Genomic DNA, 24,688 nt, shown 5'->3' on the forward strand with positions numbered 1-24,688 from the left:
GCAAGGTTTGCGCCGCTCCTGTCGTTTACTCCCCCTTCCTTTTACGAGCCGTCGCCTACTGATGACGCACCACACAGTTCCGCCGCGGCTCTGACGACAGGCGCACGCCGCCTCGTGACGTTTTATTCCTGCGCGTCCTTGACTCGGGTTGGAAGCGTGGCCGGCCTCCAGTGGGCGGAGCTTCCTTCGCGCGCCTGTTTTCCATACGCCCATACGCCCATCAGCGGATCGCGAGCAGCACTGTGATTGGCTAGTGCTTGCCCAGGGCACCTCCCACCAGTTCCTCCCCCTTCAGCCTGAGAAGTACAAGCGCCTGTGAGGACTGTCGTGGCGCTTCACAACAGCCTCGCAGGGTAGTCCGAAGCCAGTCCTGCGGGCCGTGGAGCCCGCCGGTCAGCGAGCGAGATGCTGTGGCGCTTGCTGAGCCGCCTGGGCCGGGCAGGTGGGTACGGGACGGGCCTGGGGGCGCCTTCTCTTCCCCTGTCGCCCCGCCTGACGCGCTCTTTCTCCCCGCAGTGAGGCTCCCCGAAGGAGAAGTCGCCGTCCCCGGCAGGCCCCGTCCTGAGGCTGTGGCCTGGTCCCGCCCGACGGAGGAGGCGCCGCTTCCCGTGCAGCAGGAGTCCGGCAGAAGGTGAGGGGAACACCCCCTGGCCTCCCTACGGCCGCCAAGACGTTTTTATTACGGGGTAGGGAAATGAGTACGTGTATGATCAAGCAACACAAGAGGCGGATCAAACTCAACCCACAATCTTGCCAGCTGTGTCCAAAGTATCAAGCTGCAACAAACAAACCACAACAACCAATTCATTATATAGGGTGCACAAGCCACAACAGCAACAATAATATATCTGTTGCTGTCCTTATGCAAGCCGCAGGGGAGGACAGTAAATAAGTGAGTGGATGAATGCTCTTCCTCACTATCTTTTCTGCTGTCCACTATACTATATGACACCATCCATCCCTAGGCTGTATCAGGTCATCCCACATTCCTTTGGAAGAACAAAGGACCAAGTCAATTTATTATCAGCAAATAGAAATTCATCCATTACATCCAGGGTTGCCTTCTACATGCTGTCACCAATTCAGATAAGGAAACAATTTGTGCAAATAGATATGTCAGTATTTTACTCCTTTATGGCTAAGTTTACCTTATAATTTAATAACTGCGGTTTTACTTCAGTATTTTTACTGTTATAATTTGTGTATTGCCTGTGGATACATCACCAATAATAATACATTGCGCACCTTTACAATTGAAAATATTAGGGATCTGAATGTCAGACAATTTACAAATGTTCCTGCTGGATGAGTATTCTACAGCCTTCCTCAGTGGTTACAAATACATTAATTAAATATACATAACAAGTGACCATTGAGCTAATCAACTCTTATCTACCTGTTGATGTTACACACAAGAGGTATTGGAAATTCTATACCAGAGAACTACACCTGGTTGTGAAAAAATAGAATACTCTCTGAATGTGTGATCTATGTATATTTAACGTGTTTGTAACCACTGAGGAAGGCTGTAAAAGCCAAAGTATGTTTGGTTTTCTGTGGTTCAGAGGACACATTCATCCACCAGGAATATTTTTAAATTGTACAGTCTGACATTCATACCCCTCAAGTTTTAAAATTTATATGTGCACATTATATAAGAAATATTTTTATTTGTTGTAGCTTGACCCTTTTGATACAAATTACATGAATGATCAGCCATCATAATTTATTTTCCCTGCATTACTTCAGCATGATTTTACACACACCCTTGCAGACTTTTTAAAAAAACATCAGGACTCTTCAACCCTGCTGAGTGCCAATTCTGTTCTAATCAATTGCATAGAGAATTCATATTTGGAAGATTAATGAACGGATTCACACCTTTTTCCCCAGCTTACTTCTGAATTTACACATGAAAGAATTTACGCTTGAAAGATTGGTGACAGATTGCACACCACCCCCGTGTGCTGATTGGAGGGCATGACAAATAATTGATCCCCCGCACACCTTTTGGGTCCATTGTGGCTACAGTCCTTATGGAGGACTCATTTGACCTTGGAGAGGCAAAGTTGAAATTTGTGTGTTGGGCTGTCGGACATCTGACTGCCGACCCAGTTGGCTTCCTTCAGCCACAAAATTTGCTCAGAGATTAACCTAATTCCTTATGGGGGCAGAGAGAAGTGACAGCTGTGAATAGTTGCAGAGTGCAGCTGTGTTTGTCTGCTGAAGTCTAGCAAAATTTGAGTCCAGTAGCCCCTTGGAATTCGAACAAGAGATTCAGGGTATGAGCTTTGGAGAGTCCTTTTTGAGGAGGTGATGTTGGATTCCAATAGGAAACCACAGCACAAAGTTTGAATCAGGTGTTGCTATTAGGACCAAGTTTGATTCTGGCTAGGTACACCTTCAGATAATAGGATAGATAATATGAAACCGTGTTTGAAATCCAGGATTGCAACACCACTATCCCACAAGTCAAGGCAAATGCCGGAGCTCAGGCTCACCTCCCTGTCTTGTTTTCAGGTGGGAAAACCGGATGGGCATAGAATTTTCCAACTTTTTTTTTTTAATCGGGCTGAAAATGCAGTCCAGCAATGGTGCCTCATTTTGAGTTTGTGGCTAGTCTGCAGTGATCTCCCTGTTAATATTGTGGGTTGAAGTGGGGGCCTAAGAAAAGGAGGGGGGAAGAGTGTCTTATAACAATCCTTCAATCTGCAGCATTGTTATGCATGTAAGCAAAATCTAAGACACCTCAAAAAAGGCTGTTGGTTCAGTGACTATCTGCTTTGTGTACAAAATCCCAGATTCAGTTCCTGGCATCTCCTGTTAAATAAGGATCTGGTAATAGATGATGTGTGAGCTCTTTGCATGAAACCCTGAAGATCCACTATCAATCTGAGTGGATAGTAGTGATCTAGAGAGAGCAGTGGTTTGACTTGGTATAAGCAGAGATCTATCAGTGGCTGCTAGCCACCAGGTATAGATGGACCACTATGTCTGGGGGAGTGATGATTTGTCTTTTCAGTGCTTGGGAGCAACCGTAGCAGGATTTCTGGCCCCACTGGGAGACCACCTGATGGCACCTGGGTTTTGGCCACTGTCTAACACAGGTTGTTGGGCTGGGTAGACCTTTGGCACAATCCGACATGGCTTCTCTTATATTCTTAAGGCAATATCCATGATGCTTAGTTATGAATTCTGGTTTGTGCTGTGAAGTTGGTTGCAGCAGCGGTATAGGGAGACTAACCCTTTAATTGTGGGCTGGTCTTGCCTCACAGCGTTTTTCAAATCTCAGAATTACTTTTTTAAAAGCTTTCCTCAACAAACCCATTTTTCACGTAAAATGACACCGAGTGTAAGAGACAAGATAAGAGAGAGTTTTCAGGGAGGGAGCATTGAAAAATTGCAGCGCTGAATAACTACAGACATGTTGAAGACTTAAATTTCTCTATTCTGTATAGGCAGTTGAGACTTTGAATGCCCTTTTAGCTGTAAAGTAAAAGAAACATAGAAGGGTCATGTGCAGAAAACTGTTGTCTAGTACTCTTAGAGGTGTGAAAATTATAGTTGGCTGCGATTCTTTTTTAATGGCATTGCTGTTTCTCCTCTGGGTACTTCACACAACTAGTTAAGTAGAAAACCCCGAAGAGACATAAAACATTATTTACGCATCATCATTAACTTGTCAAAGCTGTGATTTGGTCATACAAATGTACCCAAAAGTAGATGGAAAAAATTCATGTACTTTCCAATTCAGATTTTTATTGAATTCATAAAGTTTTACTTCTCTGCTTTTTGGTGAACTACAGCTGCTGTGATGGGACAAAAACTGGTTAAGATGTCTTCAATAAATTAAGAGCCAGTTAAGAGTGGGAGCAGAGTTTGATTCCCCACTCCTGCCCCACATGCAGCCAACTCCTTGGCCTCCTGATAGAGCTGTTCCAACTGAGCAGTAAGATCAGGGCTCTGCCAGCCTCACCTGTCTCACAGGGTGTCTGTTGTGGGGAGAGGAAGGTCATTGAGACCCCTAGTAGAGAAAAGCGGCATATAAAAAAAATTATTATTTTTCTAATTTAATAAATATCCCATCTTCTACACATCTAAGAGCAGCATTTTACACAATGTCAACAAAAGGGTTAGATTTTAACCGCGCCATAAAAAAGACTACAGACTTTTGCCCTGAGCAATTTACAACCCAACATTGATCTCAAATGATGCAAGAGCAATGGAGGGAAAGATAACAGCTAGAACTCTTTTAGGCCACGCACATGAACTCCACTGTTGTTCTTTGCAGCTGATCACTTAAAATGTTATAAGAGGAAGAGAGAAGGCATTTCTTCATTTGGACAGATGTGGCTTGGTGTGGCATGACCATTTTTTGATATCCCCTCCTGTGGTCACCCATTAAATCCTAGGTGTCGTCACTGTCTCTGGCATTTTGGGGAGTGGGAGGGGAGATCTGGATACAGTGAAGAATGCAAGCTGTTGTTTGTGTGATGACTATGTTCTATAAATGTAACAAGAAGCCATTATTTCTTCTTTCTGCTTTATAATAAAAATTAAATTTGTGCCATTTGTCAGGAATAGAAAGTTTAAAAAAGCCCTATATGCATTATAACACAGTTTGAGTCCAGTGGCACCTTTAAGACCACAACAAAGTTTAATCCTTTGGAGACCAAGATTATGAAGAAAGGTTGGGGGAGCTTGGTCTGTTTAGCTTGGAGGCGAGATGACAGAGGGGATTTGATAACCATCTTCAAGTATTTAAAAGGCTGCCATATAGAAGATGGAGCAGAGTTGTTCTCTCTTGACCCGGAGGGACGGACCAGAACCAATGGGATGAAATTAATTCAAAGGAAATTCCGCCTAAATATCAGGAAGCAGTTCCTGATAGTTAGAGCGGTTTCTCAGTGGAACAGGCTTCCTCAGGAGGTGATGGGTTCTCCATCTTTTGACATTTTTAAACAGAGGCTAGATGGCCATCTGACGGAGAGGCTGATTCTGTGAAAGCTCAAGGAGGTGGCAGGTTACAGTGGATGAGCGATAGGGATGTGAGTGTCCTGCATAGTGCAGGGGGTTGGACTAGATGACCCATGAGATCCCTTCCAACTCTATTATTCTATGAATCTAAATTTTTGTGTACATGCACAATGCCTACCAATTGTTTTTAGGAAGCAGGTGGTACCAAGTGGGCTTGTTGTCTAGCAGGGCTTCTGGTTGACCACTGAAGATTTGATTAGTTGTATGGATTATTTAAAACTTGCGTCTGCAATATATTCATTTTTTAAAGCACCCTATTAAACCGAGCTTCTGTCTAGAACACTGTCACTATTACAGTCACGCCTAACCTCATTCCCTGGCATTTTGTAGTTAGCTCTGCAGCGTTTCGTTGTTGCGCATAACACCTTGTGTCAGAATTTCAAAGATGCCCACGCGCTGAAAATGAATGCAGACCTCTGCAGTGCAGCATATTATTTGTTGCCAGAATTATTCACATTTTAACAATAAACGTGTCCTTGAAAATACATTGCCTATATCCGCATTATACAGAGCGATTATTATTTAAAATTTTTGCTGCATGTTTTGAGTGTATAAAACTTCTTTTCATTCCAAAACAGAATATTCCAGGGGAATTTTTTTACTGGCCCCCAAAATGTCAAAAAAAATATTGAAAAAGAAAAATGTGTGCGTTTCCCCCCCCCCCTGCATTTTCCCTACTTATTAGCTTCCCTCACTTAACCCCCTTCCTTTCAGTTGTGTTTTCTTAATCTCTTTCTGTGTGGGTTCTAAAGGGCTAATTCAGGACCAGAACTTGCAAGGCAGATTGATTTAAAATAAGATTTTTTAAAACGCAACCTTTCTACCATCAGAGCAATGCAACCAAGCTGATGTAGTAGATGCTTGAATAAAGTAGCGAACAAGAAACTGCAACAGTTCAAGACCTGGTTCTTGCTTGCCAGCTTTGCAGTGAATTAAGACTCCAATATCTTAAGTGCACCACAACGTAATATTCTTCACATGCTCTTCTAGAAGAATTCCATCTCAAACGACTGGACAAGGCAGTACCCATACTGCAGTCTGCATCCCAAAAGATACAAGCCTGCAATAACAATATAATTACCACAATAAAGTCCGTTAAACTAAATTTACCATCCCTTTACTAATTAACTTTCCTTTTACAATGTTTTCCAACTACCTTTTGCAAGGTGATAAGAGCATGGAAGTCTTATCAAGCTCCCCAGTAACTAGCCTCTTCCTCTGCTACCAAGCTCCAGATGCTGACTCCACCCCTGCTGAGCTAAATCAGCTGAGTCTTTAGGGTTACATTCTCCCCTGCTAGAATACTGTTACCTTGACAGCACTAGGCAAAACTGAAAAATGTGGCATCAATACAAAAATGAGATAATTGCAGTGTATTGTTCCTCTTTCAAGGCTGAAAGACCTCAAAACTACTGGGGAACTTAGAACCCAGTTATTCAGTGTAGCCAGCTTGGTTCTAACCCTTTGAGATCTAGATCAGTGGTTCTCAACCTTCCTAGTGCTGCGACCCTTTAAGACCATTTATGCACTGGGAACTTCACTGCCCCGGCTTCTGTGCAGGAGCACAAATTGGGGGCGGATGAGGTACACCAGGCCAAATGCTCCCCCGTGTGGGTGCAGGAAGAGATGGGGCTACCTGCTATGACTAAAACTCCAGCCTGCAGCCTGGCATGAAACCTCCAGTGCATAAATGGTCTAATACAGTTCCTCATGTTGTGTTGACCCCCAGCCATAAAATTATGCAAGTGTCCTTTCAAAGAAATTAAAATGAAACTAACCAAAGGCATGAAGATCCATTGTTCATGATTGTACATGAATTGGTTATAAATTGTATATAAATTGGCGGGTGCCTTCAAGAGGAGCGGCAACAGTGGAACCCCCCCCCTCCCAGCCAAGCTGTTCGCTTGCCATGACACCTGTGAAATGGTCATACGACCCCCAAAGGGGTCCTGACCCCAAGGTTGAGAACCACTGCTCTAAATGATACTGTACTGAACTTCTCTGAGTCTACTGATAGTTCTTTGTGTGTGATTCATTGTGGTTCCTGGGCCACAATTTTTGTTGCTCCATGACCCCCATTCTCACACAGGTTTTGGGGTACAGTAGTCTCCTTTAGTGATGAAATGTGCGTGAACTCATCTTCTGACACAGGATTAGACTCCTGTGATGAGGAGTGTGCAAAAAAAAAATTGGGGGGGGGGGTCTGATGGATCTGGAAAAAAATATTTTCCCCATAAAACCCATTGGATCCCAATGCTGCTGTGTTATTTGGATCGGTTTTTTTTCAGAAATCCCTTTTTTTTTAATTCAATAGACTCAAGAAGAAAAATGCCAGTATTGTTTTTAAAAGCCAGGCCCAGGGTTTAAACCTCGCTACAGGAGCAGCTGGCCCCAGGATTTGAGTGTGCCAGGGAGGTCTTTCCCCACCACATGGGGACCTGGCTGGGAGCTCTTAGCTCCCACTAGCCTGACCAATCCAGAGCAGACTCCTTGCAGCTCAGTTTAAACTGAGTTGCAAGAGAAGTCAGTCACAGCTTGAGGCAACACAGAACCCTCATCTCTCACCACCCCAACTGATCTTCAGTATAGCTGAAAATTCAGCTTTATTCTGACTCAGCTATACTGGTAGCCAGTCAGATTCTGGCTTTTGAAATATTTCAATATTTGAAAAGAAATTTGCCCCACCTGTGACCTTCATTCTCACTACATCAGCAGTTTTCTTTTTAGTTTGGCAACTGATAGGATCCTCCTAAATTCTCATAGTAGACATTTCTTTAGAAGGGGACTGAATCTACAAGACCTCAAACATATCTTAGTGCAGAATTGCAATGAAACCCATGCCATCTTCAGGTTGGACCTGATAATCAGGAAGATTTTCACCCACTTAATCTAAAACTATATGTACCACATATTCCCATCCATCAGCTTAAGGACTTAAGGAACAAGATACAGCTTTTAATAACAAATCTGTCTCCCAGTTCCAATTTAGATTCCATCATTTCCTGGCTTGCTGATGCTTCACTCTTGTGGATGGTCAAGTCTGTACCTTAAGCCTTTAACATATTCCTGAAGAGTTACTTTAGTGTGTCTTTGTGTGGCTTTAAAGTAAAGCATAAATAAGTAGGTAGTAATGGTTGCCTTGCAAACATTAGAAGCTAGGGGAATTGCCCTTGTGTGTCTTTTTTGGTACACTTATAAGCATGAACTAATGGTTTTATATATTTTCTCCAGTTAGTATTCTTATTTGATTCCAAGGTAGCCAACCTATCCAAAAGGGTGCAATTGGACCTGTCCAACTGGGTTTCCTGTAGGATTATACGGTGTAATATGTGACTTTGTCCTACCAATTTTACTTAGCTCCACAGCTTGTCCTGACTCAAAACTTGCACTTTGATCACTGTGGCATCTCCTGGAAAATTCATAAGAGCTTATAAAACTTTTCCAAAGGGTTATAGCCAAAGTTTGGGTGATCTAATGTCTACAGCCAGCTTGGTATAGTGGTTAGGAGTGCGGACTTCTAATCTGGAGCCAGGTTTGATTCTATGCTCCCCCACATGCAGCCAGCTGGGTGACCTTGGGCTCGCCACAGAGCTGATAAAGCTGTTCTGACTGAGCAGGAATATCAGGGCTCTCTCAGCCTCACCTCCCTCACAGGGGGTCTGTTGTGGGGAGAGGAAGGGAAGGCGACTGTAAGCCGCTTGAGACTCTTTCAAGTAGAGAAAAACAGCATATAAGAACTTCTCCTCCTCCCCCTCCCCCTCCCTCTTCTTCTTCCCTCTTCGATAGGCTTATGACCTTTTGGGTCCAGTGACACCTTTAAGAGACCAGTTTTAGTCTGGCTATAAGCATTCATATGCATGCACACTTCTTCATATACATTGAAACAGAAGTCACCAAGCATTACATATTGGGGTGGTGTAGTTGCCAGGAAGGGCTAATTAGAGTCAAGATGCATAAGTAACGGAGCAATAAATATAGCTAAGACTGGATTAAGGCACTTAGTAAGACCTGTGAATCTTGTATATTATCTGTAACTATTAGAATACCTTTAATGTCTGCCGTACGTGGTTCATGAGTCAAAAAGTCAATGTAGATTAGATCAAAGGGAGCATAGACTTTCAAATTGATTAATTCCCAAACTCTTTCCACTCCAACCTTTGCACGGCGTTCACAGTTGCAGCATTGCTGTTGCTTGGAGCATCACATTGGCAGCTTCTTTAAACAATGCTGTAAATTCTGCATCTGCAGGGATTACCTCTCACTTTCCATGCACCCTGTGCTTCCGGCATTCCTTCCCTATTCTCCAAACGACACTGGAAGTCTAAAATTCACAGAGAAGCGTTTCTTCGACTTGCCCCTTTATGCTTCGTATTGTAACAATTGCGCCAGACAGTTCTATGGTATGAATCACCAGATTCTGCCTTATTTAACAGATTAATTCTATGCTCATCAAAACACAGCTTTTTGCACACATACAGAAATCTCTCTTTGCAAGTTCACTTCCTAACCCCATGCTAGTTGGGCACCACACTTCTATAACCTTTTTCTGAGTCGGTTCTAAGGGGGCAGGAACAGGACCTGCCAGACAAATGGATCTAAAATAAAAATGTCTTTAATTCAACACTTCTTCCGTACAGGGAATCCAACAGAACTGCTGCTACTGACGTACAAATACAGCGGTGAATGGGAAATCCAACAGGCATTGTCTCTGAGTTCCTTTTCTCAATGGGCTCTTGCTTGCACCACTGTGACCGTTTATGCACTGAGAACTTCACTGCCCCATCTCCCGTGCAGGAGCACAGATCGGGGGCGGATGAGATGCACCAGGCCAAATGCTCCCCCATGTGGGTACAGGAAAAGGTGGGGCAACCTGCCACGACTAAAACTCCAGCCTGCAGCCTGGCATGAAACCTCCAGTGCATAAACGGTCTGTGTGGCGATTGAAGTCTCACTTCTCAAATCTACCTGCATGCACATCCACTTGCAATCTACCTGCATGCACATCCACTCCTCTTTCAGAAGGATTCTGTTCCAACAAACTAGACAGCACAGTAACCAGAGTGCAGTCTGCGGCTGAAAAGATACAGCCGTGTAATAACAACATAATTGCTACAATGATACCTGTTTTGGGTCAAAGTGTTAGCCCGAAAGGGAAGCCTCTGTTCTCAGGGCGCTTACCAAAATTCCACACTTTAAAATCCTCTTTTATACTCTGTTAACATATGTCCTATCCCTGGGGGAGTCCCTAAGATCTTTCCTTATACGCCCAGAACATTCAACTTCATATGTCACATGTGTATTAAAATGAGTTCTAAGTCCACCCAGGGGTAGTGGTCCTACTGTGCTAATAAGCCTAACTATACTTCTGCGCCTCTTGTGGCACAGAGTGGTAATGCAGCAGACATGCAGTCTGAAGCTCTGCCCATGAGGCTGAGAGTTCAATCCCAGCAGCCGGCTCAAGGTTGACTCAGCCTTCCATCCTTCCGAGGTCGGTAAAATGAGTACCCAGCTTGCTGGGGGGTAAACAGTAATGACTGGGGAAGGGAATGGCAAACCACCCCGTATTGAGTCTGCCAAGAAAACGCTAGAGGACGTCACCCCAAGGGTCAGACATGACTTGGTGCTTGCACAGAGGATACCTTTACCTTTATACTTCTGCGCAAGTGTATCTGCATCCTTTATCCCAATAAGCTAATTTTTACAACTGTGGCTTTAGCTGATAAGGAGAAGTCTTGGATTTTATCTAGCCTGGTGCTTCTCCGACCCATTTTGTTACCAGGCAAAACTTCTTGTGCTATGCTGCTGAACAAGAATTTCAGCTCTGTCCCTTGAGCAGTTAAACTAGATTTAACCCCCACACAGCCTCTTGCAAATTAGTTTTCATGTACAGCATTTTCCAGTTATCTTTGACAAGGTGAAAAAAAACTATCAAGGCTTTCAACAACTGGCCTCTTTTGCGAAGCTCAGCCCATCGACTCCACCAGCTAGTTGTTGAGGGTTATATTTTCAGACTGGAGTCTCAAGACCTCTTAATGGAATATCCTGTAAGGGGCTTGTGTATCTAAGCAAAGGCTTGTAAGATCAGACTGTTAGTCAAATTCATTATTGCACTGCAACATTCGCCGTCTTCTGCTGCTCTCGCACTTTTTTTCAGAGAGCTGCTGGTGCAGAAATGTAACTGTAAGCTCTGAATCTGGAAATCCCCTTCTGAATCTCACCTTTGCCATGAACTCGCTACAAGGCCGTAGGCAAGCTCTTCTCTCCCTTTCATCCTCTGTCTTTGATCCATAACATGGCACCATCGCACCAACCTTCCTTGCAGAAGCGTGAACGCAGCACAAGGCAACGTACACGAAGCACTCTGAAGACTCCAGCGATAAATATTATCTAATCAAAGGGCAAAGTTCGTTTACATAAGATCTTTCATGTAAAAGAAGTAGGATCTGTGATTTGCATGAGCAGCAGTTGAAATGAATACGCAAACTTGAAAACTCCAGCTCCTGACTTCAGGGTATTTCCTTTGTTGGCAAACGATACCTTGATGGTAGCGGTTTCTAAAATCTAGCAAGTTCAGAGCATCTTTACGATTCTGTGAGCTGTGCCGTGATGGGTGAGACAGGGAATTTATGCACCCATTGAAAATCAATTTAACAGAGTTCCCGTAAATAACAGCCAGAGAACAAGAGGCCAAGTTCAGCCTCAACTGAAGGAAAATTATTTGTTATAGGAAAATGATAGTCTTTTAAGGTAAAAGGAGTACTTGCTGCCAGACAGTTAGCAAATGGTCTCTTAAAGAGGGGTGCCTGCTGGCAGATGGTTCACAAACAGAAGAAACTTTTGCACACTTGTATCTTTTGTTGTATTGCAAAGTAATGGTCAAATATGCTCCTATGGAGGCTCTCAGCCTGTAGCTCTTTAGCTTGTTAGCTTTACTTTTCTCCTCTCTGAGAGATGATTAGTCCACCAAGCTCTGCAATACCAGCTACATCCTATCTACTCACCCCTGCCCAACTTGACACAGGCCACACCTGAAGCCTAACCCAGACACACTCACTGTGGTCCAATAGAGGCTGAGTTTTAGAAAGCTTACGTTTAAATCCCTGCTCAGTCAGGATCTTGCTGGGTGACTTGAATAGGTGGCTCATTTTCTTGATATCGCTTCCGCCATTTGCAAAAGGAAAATAACGGTATAGCGTGCCACAAAATGGCAGCATGGATTAAGCTTTTCATGCATTGTGTGTATGAGAGTGGCCAGGATCAACTGGAGAAGGGGGAGTGCACAGTAGGGGCATTTTTTGGGTTTGGATATGTTCTACCATTATATCCCTTTGCTCCCATAAAGCTGGTGAAGACTGGAATAGTAAGTGGTGTCATGAGCCAGCTGCAGACATCAGAATCCTTTGGGTGAGGACCTGGGCTATGAGGTAGGGCACCAACTGGAGAAGTTGGAGAAACAAGCAGCTCAGGGAGAAACCTCACAGCCTAGTTCACCCAGCCCAGACAGACCTGAAGAGCAGGCTGCTGAGCTAGAAGCGCCTGCAGAAGCTCCTCTGCTTAGCAGCCGGCCTGCAAGTCGATCTGTAGCTCACCAAGTCAGTGGTTTCCCCAAGACACCTGTAGGTTATCACAGGCACCTCTTTGGAGGGAGCTAAGAGCTGAAAGATGCAGGGCTCAGCTTTTAGCCCATTGCCAATTACTAGATGGGAATGAGTCTTTCCAGGATGAGGACTGAAGACAGCAGGGACCGCTATTCCAATCAGCTGAGAACAGAGGCAGTGTGGAAGCAACCAAACACTTAACTATAATGCTGACACCCACCTCTCCTGATTTGTACCTGGTTTCCTGCTTGCAAGACTCCTTGGAACTCTGGACCAGACCTTTCACTGTGCGTTCTGAACTCCACCCGTCTGCTTGATTAGAACTTCTCAGCTTCCTTTTGACCACATCTGCTAAGTGGCTCAGCTACAAGTAGTCTGACCAGCTATGGCTGTAACCAGACACCAGAACAAGCAGTGAGGTCTCCCAGCACTGTTTTCCATGTAGAGATTCTTGCTCCTCTCTTGTGTAACTTGGTCTTTCCCTTCAGCTTCCTGGCTGGCCTCTGGAAGACAGAAAGCAAAGGGAAGAAATTGGCTGAAGCCAAAAGGGAGGGAGGAAGTCTTTGCCCCTTATGGAGATTAACAAGCTCTCCTTACTCCTGTCATCATACATTATTTAATTTCTATACTGTCCCTCCCCATACGGGCACAGGGCAGTTCCCAGCAATAAAATCACATGCTCTGTAAAATGCAGTAATAATAAAGATAGTTAAAAACCCCATCCCAGCCCCCTTCACTTAACTCCTTCTGCCAGCTCCCCAAACTGGAGATGACAGGAGAAATAGGGTGGGGGCAAGGAAAAGGAGATGGAGGCCTGTAAAGCTTCAGACAGCCCTCGTCTCTACCATAGGCCTGGGGGAAGAGTGCTATTTTACAGATCCTGCAGGACTTCAACAGCTCTGTCAAGGCCTGGATCCTGATCAATAATTTACCAGTCAGTCCTTCTAGAGTCTACCATGTTTAGAGAAGGGACAGAATGGGGAGGAGAGCTTGGTAGTGGTTATTTCTAGCCAATCACCGGGTTGTTTCTTTCCTGAAACTTTCATGATAGGTTGCCGCTAGGAGACCACATTTGTTAAATGGGCTCCTGGTTTGCTGGGGGAGGGGGTGGATAAATGCCCATTTCTATTTTCAGGATATTTCTTGCAATGACAAAAAACAGTTGTTTCTCCAGAAAAATTTCCCAGTTCTAATCTAGCTTTTTGAACTTACCAGCTTCCACTGAAAAGCAATTTTAAATTGCAGTGGCATCTACTCTGCATTGGAAAACCACACCCACCCCAACCCAGGTTCCCCATTCCCAACGGGGACAAACAGGTCCACAGCAGGGAAAGATTAGCAGCTTAGCCTCCTGAGCGAGAGGACTCAAGTCTTCACATTTCCTGTTTTCATCTTGGCTGTCATCAAAGCAAACCATTAACAAATTGGGGACAGGGAAACAGCACCCCTTGCATCATCCTTCATTAGTATAAGAGCAAGGCATGCTTTCTTTTCACATCTTCAAGGACCTCTTAGAAATAAAGCCTGAATCTTCCCATCTTGTTAAGAGATTGTCTTCTCAGTGCTCCTTCTATTTCAGGCTGCATTTCCTGCCTCGTTGGATATTGTGGTCTTGTTGCACTAAAGCAACTGTCACCCAGGTGGTTTACCTTGACCAGGAGTGTGGTCAAGCCAGTTCTTTTGCAAAGGATTTTTGTGGTGCTACGGCAGTCCAATAGCCAGCCCTGTGGGGATGCAGCCCTGGTCTGCCGCCTTCTGCACTTGGCTCAGAGGACTGCAGGGGCCAGAGTGCTCAGAAGAACAGCCAAGGTCTTTCACCTTGTTGCACTGCTTCCTCCAAGAGGAATGGCACTGCCACTCATCTGTACTCTTCCTCCCTACCACGCTCTAGTAATGTAAGTTCTGAATCAGCATAGTATAGTGGTTAAGAGCAGCTAATCTGGAGAACCAGGAATGATTCCCCACTTTTCCACATGCAGTGACTTGGTTCTCTTAAAGCACTCTCAGCCCCACCTATCTCGCAGGGTGCCTTTTGTGGGGAGAGGAAGGGAAAGGTGCTTGTAAGCCACTTTGGAACTCCTTAAGGTAGAGAAAAGTGGGGTATAAAAAAACAGCTTTTCTTCATTGACAAAGCAAAAGCTTGTAGAGCCAGCGCGGTCTGGCAAGCTGGGTTTGATTCGCCGCTCCTCCACATGCAGCCAGCTGGGTAACCTCGGGCTCACCACAGCACTGATAAAACTGTTCTGACCAAGCAGTAATATCAGGGCTCTCTCAGCCTCACCTCCCTCACAGGGTGCCTGTTGTGGGGAGAGGAAAGGGAAGGCGATTGTAAGCTGCTTTGAGACTCCTTCAGGTAGAGAAAAGAGGCATCTAAGAACCAACTCTTCTTCTTCAGTAATATCAGGGCTTTTTCAGCCTCACCTCCCTCACAGGGTGTCTGTTGTGGGGAGAGGAAAGGGAAGGTGATTGTAAGCAGCTTTGAGACTCCTTCGGGTAGAGAAAAGAGGCATATAAGAACTCTTCTTCTTCTTCAGTAATATCAGGGCTCTTTCAGCCTCACCTCCCTCACAGGGTGTCTGTTGTGGGGAGAGGAAAGGGAAGGCGACTATAAGCAGCTTTGAGACTCCCTTGGGTAGAGAAAAGCGGTTGCACTGGCACTCCAGAGCCACATCCTTTGGAAAGCTGCAGACTGAGGGCTCTTATGTGCATTAACTGAGATTGCCCCAATTCTATGTGTAAGAAATATTTGTGGCTTCTCGTGCCTCCCTGATCAATATACCAATGTTCTCCAGAAACTGTCTGTCACATTCATCCTTTACAGTCGTAGAAGTAGTGAAGAACATGAAATGTGAAGCAGCCCTAACCAGGTCTTGCCCAGGATTCTGACCCTAGTCATGGGTAGCGTGGGCCTTAGTTTGAGGTTAGCACTCCTTGCTCCAAATGTAGTTCCTGTTCTGCTACCAGATTTTCAGAGTTGGATGGGTGCTCTTGGGGGGGGGGTCTCTTCCTCGGACCACCCCAGAGGCACCTGTGGCTTACATGGCCTGTAGTTTTGCTCCAGAGCCTCAGTCTGCCCGGCCAGTTGGAATACCAATGCTTTATTAATGCCACTTTCAAACCCGTAAAATGGCATTACAGGTAATAGAAAATTGGCAGAGAGCAATAACGGAGCAAGCTGTAAAACTCCTGATTACTCAGGTAAGTGGAACACGCCTAGAATCCACACAGCGCTTCCGTAAATCAAGAGCAGATACCTGAGTCTGTCGAGCTTAGGCAGAGCAAAGGGACCAGGAGCCAAGAACATTTATTGTTTTTCGGGAGCTGGCTGATTGTTTGATATATCATAAATTCACCGCTTGATAATACGTTTTGATATTAGGGACTTTTATCACTCTCTCTGCAAATAACGTCTTTGCTTAGACACTTGGGGATTTACTTAACCAAATACCTTTAAATGTCATTTTCTGCCAGTCTCCTCATTTGACTGAGATAACTTGAGGCAGAATGCTAAGAAATGAAACTAAATCCCTTCTGAGAGGAGATGGTGCCTATCTAGGAAAGAGGCCATGTGGAGGAGGTGGTCTTCCTCACGCATTTCCCTGTGGTCATATGCAACCAGCGACCTTAAAGGGGGAACAATCTAAGCCACTTTGAGTCCCCATTGGAAGAAAAGCAGGAGTGTAAATCTTGCTGAATCTAAATGCCCAAGTATTTTATGAGTATCTTTATCCATGAAAATGCAACGCATTTCAACTTAAAGAGTTGTTGATAGATCATGCCCTGTTTGTTGTTGTTGTTAGGTGCGAAGTCGTGTCCAACCCATCTGTCCCCATGGACAGTGATCCTCCACGTGCCCTGTTTAGATTGACTTTATAACTAGAAATCATAACAATTTTTATTAAAAGACACATTTCTTTAGGATTGAGTTAGGGAAACATTCTCCAGGTGCAAATTTTGTAATATAAGAAGAGCCCTTTACTGCATGAGTATTAACATTATTCCAAATTGTGATTGCTGGAGGCATCAAAAACTCCAGATAATAAAAGTGAAAGAGTCTCTTTTGGGATCCCTGTTTGTTAAAGATACCTTCCACATAGTAAATTGTGCAAAGGGGGTGGGGGGAGTTGAAGCTCTTGCCTTAAAATCAAGATCGTTGGAATATAGACTTGGGGATAGGGATCCAAAAAGGGAGATGCACAAAATCAAACATTATTTTATGTTAGAGAAATTCTGTTTAGATCGGGAGATCATGGTAGGAGAGCTCAGTAACCTTTCATCTTGCTTATATACTGGAAGCATTGATGATGTGGATGTGATACCTGAGTCCCTGGGGGGAAATGTCCATCACAGTCTGTAGTCTGGGCAGCAGATTTCAAGCCATTCTGGCTGCACTTATTGCAGCCAACCACACTCTACCTGGTTTCCCAAGTTCAAGTAGAGTCTGGATGGAAGGTTGCCATCTCCCTTTTCATGTGACCACTTTGTTTTTTGTTTCTTCCTCTTCCCGGCATTGGCACGGCAGGAGTGAACATCAACATGAACGTGGATGTGGGAATCTTTTGCATCGCTGCACCACTTTGGATGCTTTCACCTGGGTAAGCTGACATGCAGCAGTTGCATGGTACAAGATAGAAGTAAGGGAATATTGATGCTCTGTTGAAGGGAGTGAAAGGGTTTAAAAGGCTCTCCCCAAGGTTGCTCTAACAATCTCCAATTGTTTCTTTCCTTTGCCAGAGCGTTGTGGCTGTCGTTGCTCTGGAGTTGGCCAAGCAGCTCCGATGGCTAAATTCTTTGCACCCATGTGGAAAACGTGCCAAACTTTGCCAGTTAGAGGGTCACCTTGCAGTGTTGCCCCTGCATCAGCACTCAGGTAGATGTGTGAGCCACACCTGTGGCTAGAACTTGTTGCATTGGAAAGACTGTAGTGTTTCTAGTTCTATCCTAAGTGCAGAGTCTTAGCAGGGAAGTCTGAGCTCCCACCCCCTTCTTCCCTGATGCAGGACAGAGAATAGAGGAGCATGATGGAAGATGGCATTCTAAGATAGGAGGTCCAGACCAAAGGAGGTAAAAAAGAGCCCTGCTGGACCAGACCAGTGGTCCATGTAGCTTAGTGTCACGTGTCACGCAGCTGCCAACCAGTTGCCCTGTAAGGGTGAACAAGCAGCACATAAAGGTTGAGGCTCTTACTTGCTGCTGCACCCCAGTATGGGGATTCAGGTATTTTCTGCCTTCATATATGGAGTTTCCCTTTACTTACCATGGCCAGTAGCCATTGATGGACCTCTCCTCTACAAATTTGTCTACCTGTGTCCTTTTGTGAGCCATCCGTGCTTATGGCCATCACTGCATCCATGGGCAAAGAATTCCCAAGTGAGTGAGTGAGTCCCAAATATCCTGTTGTTAACAGCCGTGTTCAAGTCTTACAGACTGAAGGCTGTGGCTTCCTTGACAAAGTCAATCCGTCTCATTTCAGATCTTCTTCTTTTCCTGCTGCCTTCACTTTTTGCAGGGATTCCTGTCTTCTCATGACACGGCCACAGCACGATAGCTTCAGTTTAGTCATTTTAGCTTTCAGGGAGAGTGCAGTGTAATTAGTTGTCCTTTGCTATAGCTCCTATGAGCCGTTAATATGTTTATTTTCCCCTTTCAGCCCCTCCTGCAAAAGCATCTGCACACTTCAGCGGAGAGAGGAAACCACACTTCTTTCTGGGGGCAGATGTTGAATGCGCCCCGGAGAATCCGTCTCCTAGCAAAACCTCATGGTCTGAAGAACATTTATTGCCGGCAGAAGCAGGTATCAGTACTGCTGTGTGGGAATCAAATGTGCAACACAGGAAGCGTCAAGGAGTGTTAAGTCCCACTGTACATATCTTCTGGGGGCAGGAATCCACTGTGAGTTCAGCTTGTCTTCCTCTACGGGAGCACACATCTGTCTGAGAAGTCTCTGGTTGCATTGGAATAAGTGACACTATTTGGCAGGCTTGCTGCTTCACCAAGTCCTCTTCCATGCCACTGGGCCCTTTCTTCTACAAACGCGACTGATTTCCTCAGGAGGTTGCCAAGGAAGGAGAAGCATGCTTAAAGTAAAACATCACTCTCCTTTTAGCAGTCCCTCAGTCCAGAAGAGAGCCTGAGGGGAACTGAAGAGAAGGCCGGTCCTCCAATGGCAAAAGAGACAAGAACGTGGGACAATCTTTTGCAGGAGTTGGATCTGTAATGTCCCAATCAGTGAACCATCATTAATCAAAATTAGGGTTGTGCGCTCCAGTGCACTTCATCCGCTTCAGCCCGAAGCAGCCAGCACCGCAGCACAGGGGAGGAGCAGCACTGGCAGCGGCACACCAGCCAGCACCTGCATGCAGGCTCAGAGCTCTGCGCCTGCATGTCGGTGCTGGCTGGTGCACCACTGGCCCCCTCCATGCTGTGGCGCTGGCTGCTTCGGGCTTCAGTGGTCGGCGGAGCGGCCAAAGCACGCCGGACTGCACAACCCTAATCAAAATGGCTGCAGTTGAAACAGGGACAAATGTGGTGGACCTTCCTGGTCTACAGAAATAGATTTTAGAATGCTTATGAAGTGCATATAATCTTAGCAACTGGTATCTGGCCTGTTCAGCTAGGTGATGGGAGCAGGTCCATTGTTGTCTTTTGAACCAACTTGGTGTAGTGGTTAAGAGCAACAACTTCTAATCTGTAGAGCTGGGTTTGATTCCCCATTCCTTCACATGCAGATAGCTGGCTGGCCTTGGGCTCCTCACAGTCCTGATAGTGCTGTTCTCAGAGCAGCCTTGTCAGAGCTCTCTCCCTACCTAACAGGGTGTCCGTTGTAGGGAGAGGAAGGGAAGGTGCTTTTAAGCAGCTTTGAGACTCCTCTGAGCAGTGAAAAGCGGAATATAAAAACCTACTCTTCTCCTTGTAGCTGGACAAATCTACTGGTGCAAGTGTGCCATACATCCCAGTGCATGAAACTACAGCGCTGTATGGTAATAAGCTAGTCCATTGGTCCATCTTTCCCAACACTGTCTACTTTGATCAATAGCACACATCAAAGGATCTCTGGAGAGAACCCTGCTACCAACGATCCAGAGTTGGAACATGGGGCTTTCTGAATGAAAACCACATGTTGGACCACTGAACTGCTCTGTCCTTCCACCCTTCGAAGAAGAAGAAGAGTTGGTTCTTATATGCCACTTCTCTCTACCAAAGAGTTTCAAGGCAGCCTTCCCTTTCCTCTCCCCACAACAGACACCCTGTGAGGGAGGTGAGGCTGAGCAGAGCCCTGATATTCCTGCTCGGCCCAAACAGCTCTGTCAGGGCTGTGAGGAGTCCAAGGTCACCCAGCTGGCTGCATGTGGGGGAGGAGTGTCACCCGGGTCACCAGATTAGAAGTCCACACTCCTAACCACTACACCAAACTGGCTCTCAAAGCATACCCATGTGACACTCTCCTGCGCACCGTAGTCCCTGCAGTACCCTTGCTTTAGTGTACTGGGTCAGGATACAGGGGACAGTACAGTTCTGGGGAGGCAGACAGGAGTGTGTGCTGTAGCCATGCTGTCCTCTCAGGATGCCCCACTGTTGTCCAGGAGCAACCCAGGGTCTTGCTCCCTGTCCTGGCTTTGGTATCTATGCCACAAGTCGGCTCCCCAGATTGTACAGTGGACTGCTCTGGTTAAGTTAGTTATTGACAGAATTCCCAGTTGCGGGTAAAGCACTATAAAAAGGAAATAGCTAAAAAGTGAGGAGAGGGTGAGAGCCGACATTGGCAAGAAAAAGCAGAACTTAAGGCTGCTGTTGCAATGGAAGAGGAGTCGGGGTGTGGGGGGTGGAGCAGTCATCTATGTTGAGATCCTGTCCCTTACAGCCTTCCTTTTCCTTGCAGAGGACTCCTTGTTCAGCCCAAGCCCTGAGCCGGCCTCAGTCTCGCTGCATTCACAGGTACTGTCTCTTGCCTTCTGAGGAGTCTTTTGCTCCGGCATGAATCTCTGGGGTGCTGGATAGTGAATAAGAGAGAGGAGCATAGTGATTCACCAATTAGTACAGTGTGGCCTCTTGACAGCATTCATGCAGTAACTCTGCAGAAGTTAGGTGTAACCACAATGTCTAGAAATCCCTACCTTCAGACAGCTGTTCTGAGAGAGTCGGCAATGAATGCACCCACCTGAAATGAGCCAGAGAGAGCGCGTTGCAAGTGGTTCTCAACCTTCCTAATGCCGCGACCCTTCAATACAGTTCCTCCTGTTGCAGTGACCCCCAACCATAAAATTATGCAAGTGTTCTTTCACAGAAATTAAACCGGAACTGATCAATGGTGTGAAGATCCATAGTTCATGATTGGATATAAATTGGGTTTTTTCCGGGGCTTCTCAGTTCAGTTCTGCCTCCTGTCCCACCATGCTGATCTTGCTCTTTTCTGCTGCTCCAAACAGACAAACGCTCTATCCCAATCTACCCCACAAGGGTGTGTAGATGCCCCCCCCCCGGCCAAGCTGCTTGCCCTGCCGCGACTCCTGTGAAAGGGTTGATCGACCCCCAAAGGGGTCCCGACCCCCGGGTTGAGAACCACTGTCCTAGGGAGATCTGATGCAGGAGTCCCCAACCTTTTTCAGGCCACAGGCACCACTGGGATACTGACCTATCCAATGACAGTACAATAAATATATTCATAAAAGAAAGAAGAGTGTCCTTTTATGTAGTTTTCCTTATTTCTTTAGTCTGTAGGACTTCTGTCAAAATGGAATCCAGGTAATATCCATTTTCAGTTTTGAGAGAAGTCCTGCAGAATAAAGAAATAAGGAAAACTGCAAAACTACAAAAGAAGGACACTTTTCTTTCTTTTATGAATATATTTATTGTATTGCCATTGGATAGGCCTGTTTCTCTCTGTTGGGTTTAATTATTAGACCGTCCTCCTTATACTCTTGTATGACCACTGGGATACTGACACAGTGTGGGGGGCGCACAGCCAGAAAATGGCTGCCCCAGAAGGTAGAGCCAGCCCCAAAATGGCTGCTGCAGGTTGCCTTGAAAATCTGTGTGCTGAGGAGGGAGCTGCTGCCAGTCAGAAGACCTGCTGGGTAAATGCTCCACCTGGCACCATCCGCTTTCTAAAAAGACAGGCACCAGTGAAAGCGTTGGCAAGTACCTGGCACCCACAGACAAAGAGGCATTGTTCTTCTACCCAAGATCCGACTGGTCAGTGAACACTGTCTCCTCTGGGGTTTCAACAAAAAGTTAGGTTCCAGTAGCAAATTGTTAATATTACATAAGGTATCCCCTGTGCAAGCACCAAGTCATGTCTGACCCTTGGGGTGACGCCCTCTAGCGTTTTCATGGCAGACTCAATACGGGGTGGTTTGCCAGTGCCTTCCCCAGTCCATTACCGTTTACCCCCCAGCAAGCTGGATACTCATTTTACCGACCTCGGAAGGATGGAATCCTGAGTCGAGCTTGAGCCGGCTGCTGGGATTGAACTCCCAGCCTCATGGGCAAAGCTTTCAGACAACATTTCTGATTCCTTAACACTCTGCGCCACAAGAGGCTCTAATATTACGTAGACTTCTGTAAAAGAAGAGATGTTATACGGAAGCTTCTGGGCAAGATAGGATTATCTGGGGTGCAAAAACAAAATGTTTGTGTAGTTTCCCCTGCTGAGGAGCAATAGAACATTTGCACAATATGTGAAACAACAGATAGTTTTCCCTTTAGGCAGCCGGTAAATGTGTGTGTAAAGCTTAGTTGGTGTAAAGCTTAAAATATTCTGCCTTTTCTCATATTCATATATCCAAATTAAAAAAAAAATTGACGGCCACTGTTAACAACATCAAAAACTTTATAATTACGATTAGGCATTGTTAGATATTGCATATCATAAAATACATATTATGAAAAAACTTGTTTTAGTGGAATAATAAATGTTAAGTATTATATTATTACTTAATATTTTTACTTGAAAGAAGAAAAGATGTACAATAAAAAAGGATAGCTACACCCATATTTCCCCTTCACTAAATTTAATTTTCACAAGAATTTATGCCTAAAAGCAACACAACTCTTAAATCTGGACCATTGCAAAATAGGCTGTAATACACCAATCCATCACTTGATGGCACCACGTAATTCCTGTACTGTAATCCACAAATCCGCAGGGCTGCTAACAAATCAAGGAGAAATAAAATACTTTAGAGAATTGGTGTTAGAACTTTGTGATTTTTTTTTCTCTAAAAGTATGAATTTTAGCATTTAGTACTAAGGGATGGGTTTAAGAGTTAAAGAGAACAAAGGACCCAACACTTTCCCACTTAAAGGGCAGTCTAAATCATTAAAGGGGGACAGGGCTCCTTCCCTATGGAGAAAGAATACAGCATTGGTTGGTTTTTGGTTTTCAAAAAATTACGATTATGAACGAGGAATACTTTTTCCTGTGTGTTTTGTCAAGTCACAATTGACCTATGGTGACCCTATAGCAGGGGTAGTCAATCTGCGGCCCTCCAGATGTCCATGGACTACAATTCCCTGGAGCCCCTGCCAGCATTTGCTGGCAGGGGCTCCTGGGAATTGTAGTCCATGGACATCTGGAGGGCCGCAGTTTGACTACCCCTGCCCTACAGGGTTTTCAAGGCAAGAGATGTCATTGCCTGCCTGTACTTCATGACGTGTGTATTCCTTGGAGTTCTCCCATCCAAATACTCAGCAGGTCTGACCTTGCTTAGCTTCCACGATCTGACAAGAATGGGCTAGCCCAGGCAGTAATTATAGGTTGTTATGTAGAGATCTGGATGGATAGACGGACAGACAGATGATTGATACAGTTGTTTTTTATACCTTGTTTTTCACCATCTGAAGGAGTCACAAAGCAGCTAACAATCGCCTTCGCTTCCTCTCCCTCCAACAGATGCCCTGTGAGGGAGGTGAGGCTGAGAGACGTTGCTGCTCTGTGAGAACAGCATTATCAGGACTGTGATAAGCCCAAGGTCAGCCAGCCGGCTGCATGTGGAGGAGCAGGGAATCAAACCTGGCTCTCCAGATTAGAAGCCACCGCTCTTAACCACTATGCCATGCTGATTTCTACAAGTGGTGTACAAAGAATCAATAAAACTTTCTTCTCTTTTTTTTTCTGTAACTCTAGTACACCGTCCCTTGAAGTCTGTAAAAGCTGGCGGGGAGTAGATTCAGGACAGGAAAAAGGAAGTGCTGCCTTGCAGCACAGGAGATGAACTCTCGGCTTCAGCAAGGGCCCCGGCTAAGAGAGAATGGAAAGGAAGGAATTGAATGCCTTCCTGAAGGCTATTAGCGGTGATGGTTAAACGAGACCTGGGAATCCAAAGGCAATAGATTTCTGAATGCCAGTCGCTGGCTCACAAAGAACGGGGAAGAGCTTTGAATTTAATCTAAAACGTTTTATGCCACCTTTCCAACCACTTCATGGTCCTCAGGGTAGCAGACAATCAAAACATTTTTTTAAACGTGTGCGTGTGTGTATATAAAATAACGAAAAACAATTCAAGTCAGAAGCCTGTGGATGCGTGCACATAAACAGGAAGGAGGGCCATTGAGGCAGCACCAAGCAAAACAAGCCTTCGCCTTCTGGAGGAAGTCAGTGATAGAGGGGGGCAAACAGATCTCCCTGGGAAAGATTTTCATCGTTTGGTGCCAGAACCAAGAAGGCAAGAGGGTGCAGGGCTGTTAAGAAAGAGATTCAGGTGGGGCTAGTCTGAAGCAGCAGGACAAAGTTTGAGTCCAGGGGCGCCTTTAAGGCCAGCAAAGCTTTATTCAAGACACAAGCTTTCGTGTGCATGTATGCAAAAGCTTAGAATTAGAGTTGGAAGCATGGGGAAGGTTTTGAGGCTAGTATGAGAGCCATCTTACTTTGCGGTTACTCATAGCTCTTTCTCGAGTGGCATTGGGGCCCATATGCATAGAATCTTAGAATAACAGAGTTGGAAGGGGCCTCGTGGGTCATCTAGTCCAACCCCCTGCACCATGCAGGACACTCACATCCCTATCGCTCATCCACTGTCACCTGCCATCCCCTTGAGCCTTCACAGAATCAGCCT

At 45.3% G+C, this 24,688-nt stretch overlaps 1 protein-coding gene across 1 annotated transcript in view; it reads left to right on the forward strand.

Moving 5' to 3' along the window:
• The first annotated feature begins 251 nt into the window (after nucleotides 1-251).
• DELE1 (DAP3 binding cell death enhancer 1) overlaps nucleotides 252-24,688 on the forward strand; it is a 33,945-nt gene continuing 9,508 nt past the window's right edge. Inside the window, exons 1-6 of the mRNA XM_077309618.1 lie at nucleotides 252-442; nucleotides 517-631; nucleotides 17,158-17,230; nucleotides 17,370-17,505; nucleotides 18,286-18,429; nucleotides 20,515-20,570. Of these exons, the coding sequence (XP_077165733.1) occupies nucleotides 406-442; nucleotides 517-631; nucleotides 17,158-17,230; nucleotides 17,370-17,505; nucleotides 18,286-18,429; nucleotides 20,515-20,570 (561 nt within the window). The 5' untranslated portion in view covers nucleotides 252-405. The remainder of the gene's footprint in view (nucleotides 443-516; nucleotides 632-17,157; nucleotides 17,231-17,369; nucleotides 17,506-18,285; nucleotides 18,430-20,514; nucleotides 20,571-24,688) is intronic.

The sequence above is a fragment of the Paroedura picta genome, chromosome 14, assembly GCF_049243985.1.
Source record: "Paroedura picta isolate Pp20150507F chromosome 14, Ppicta_v3.0, whole genome shotgun sequence".
Classification (NCBI taxonomy): domain Eukaryota; kingdom Metazoa; phylum Chordata; class Lepidosauria; order Squamata; family Gekkonidae; genus Paroedura; species Paroedura picta.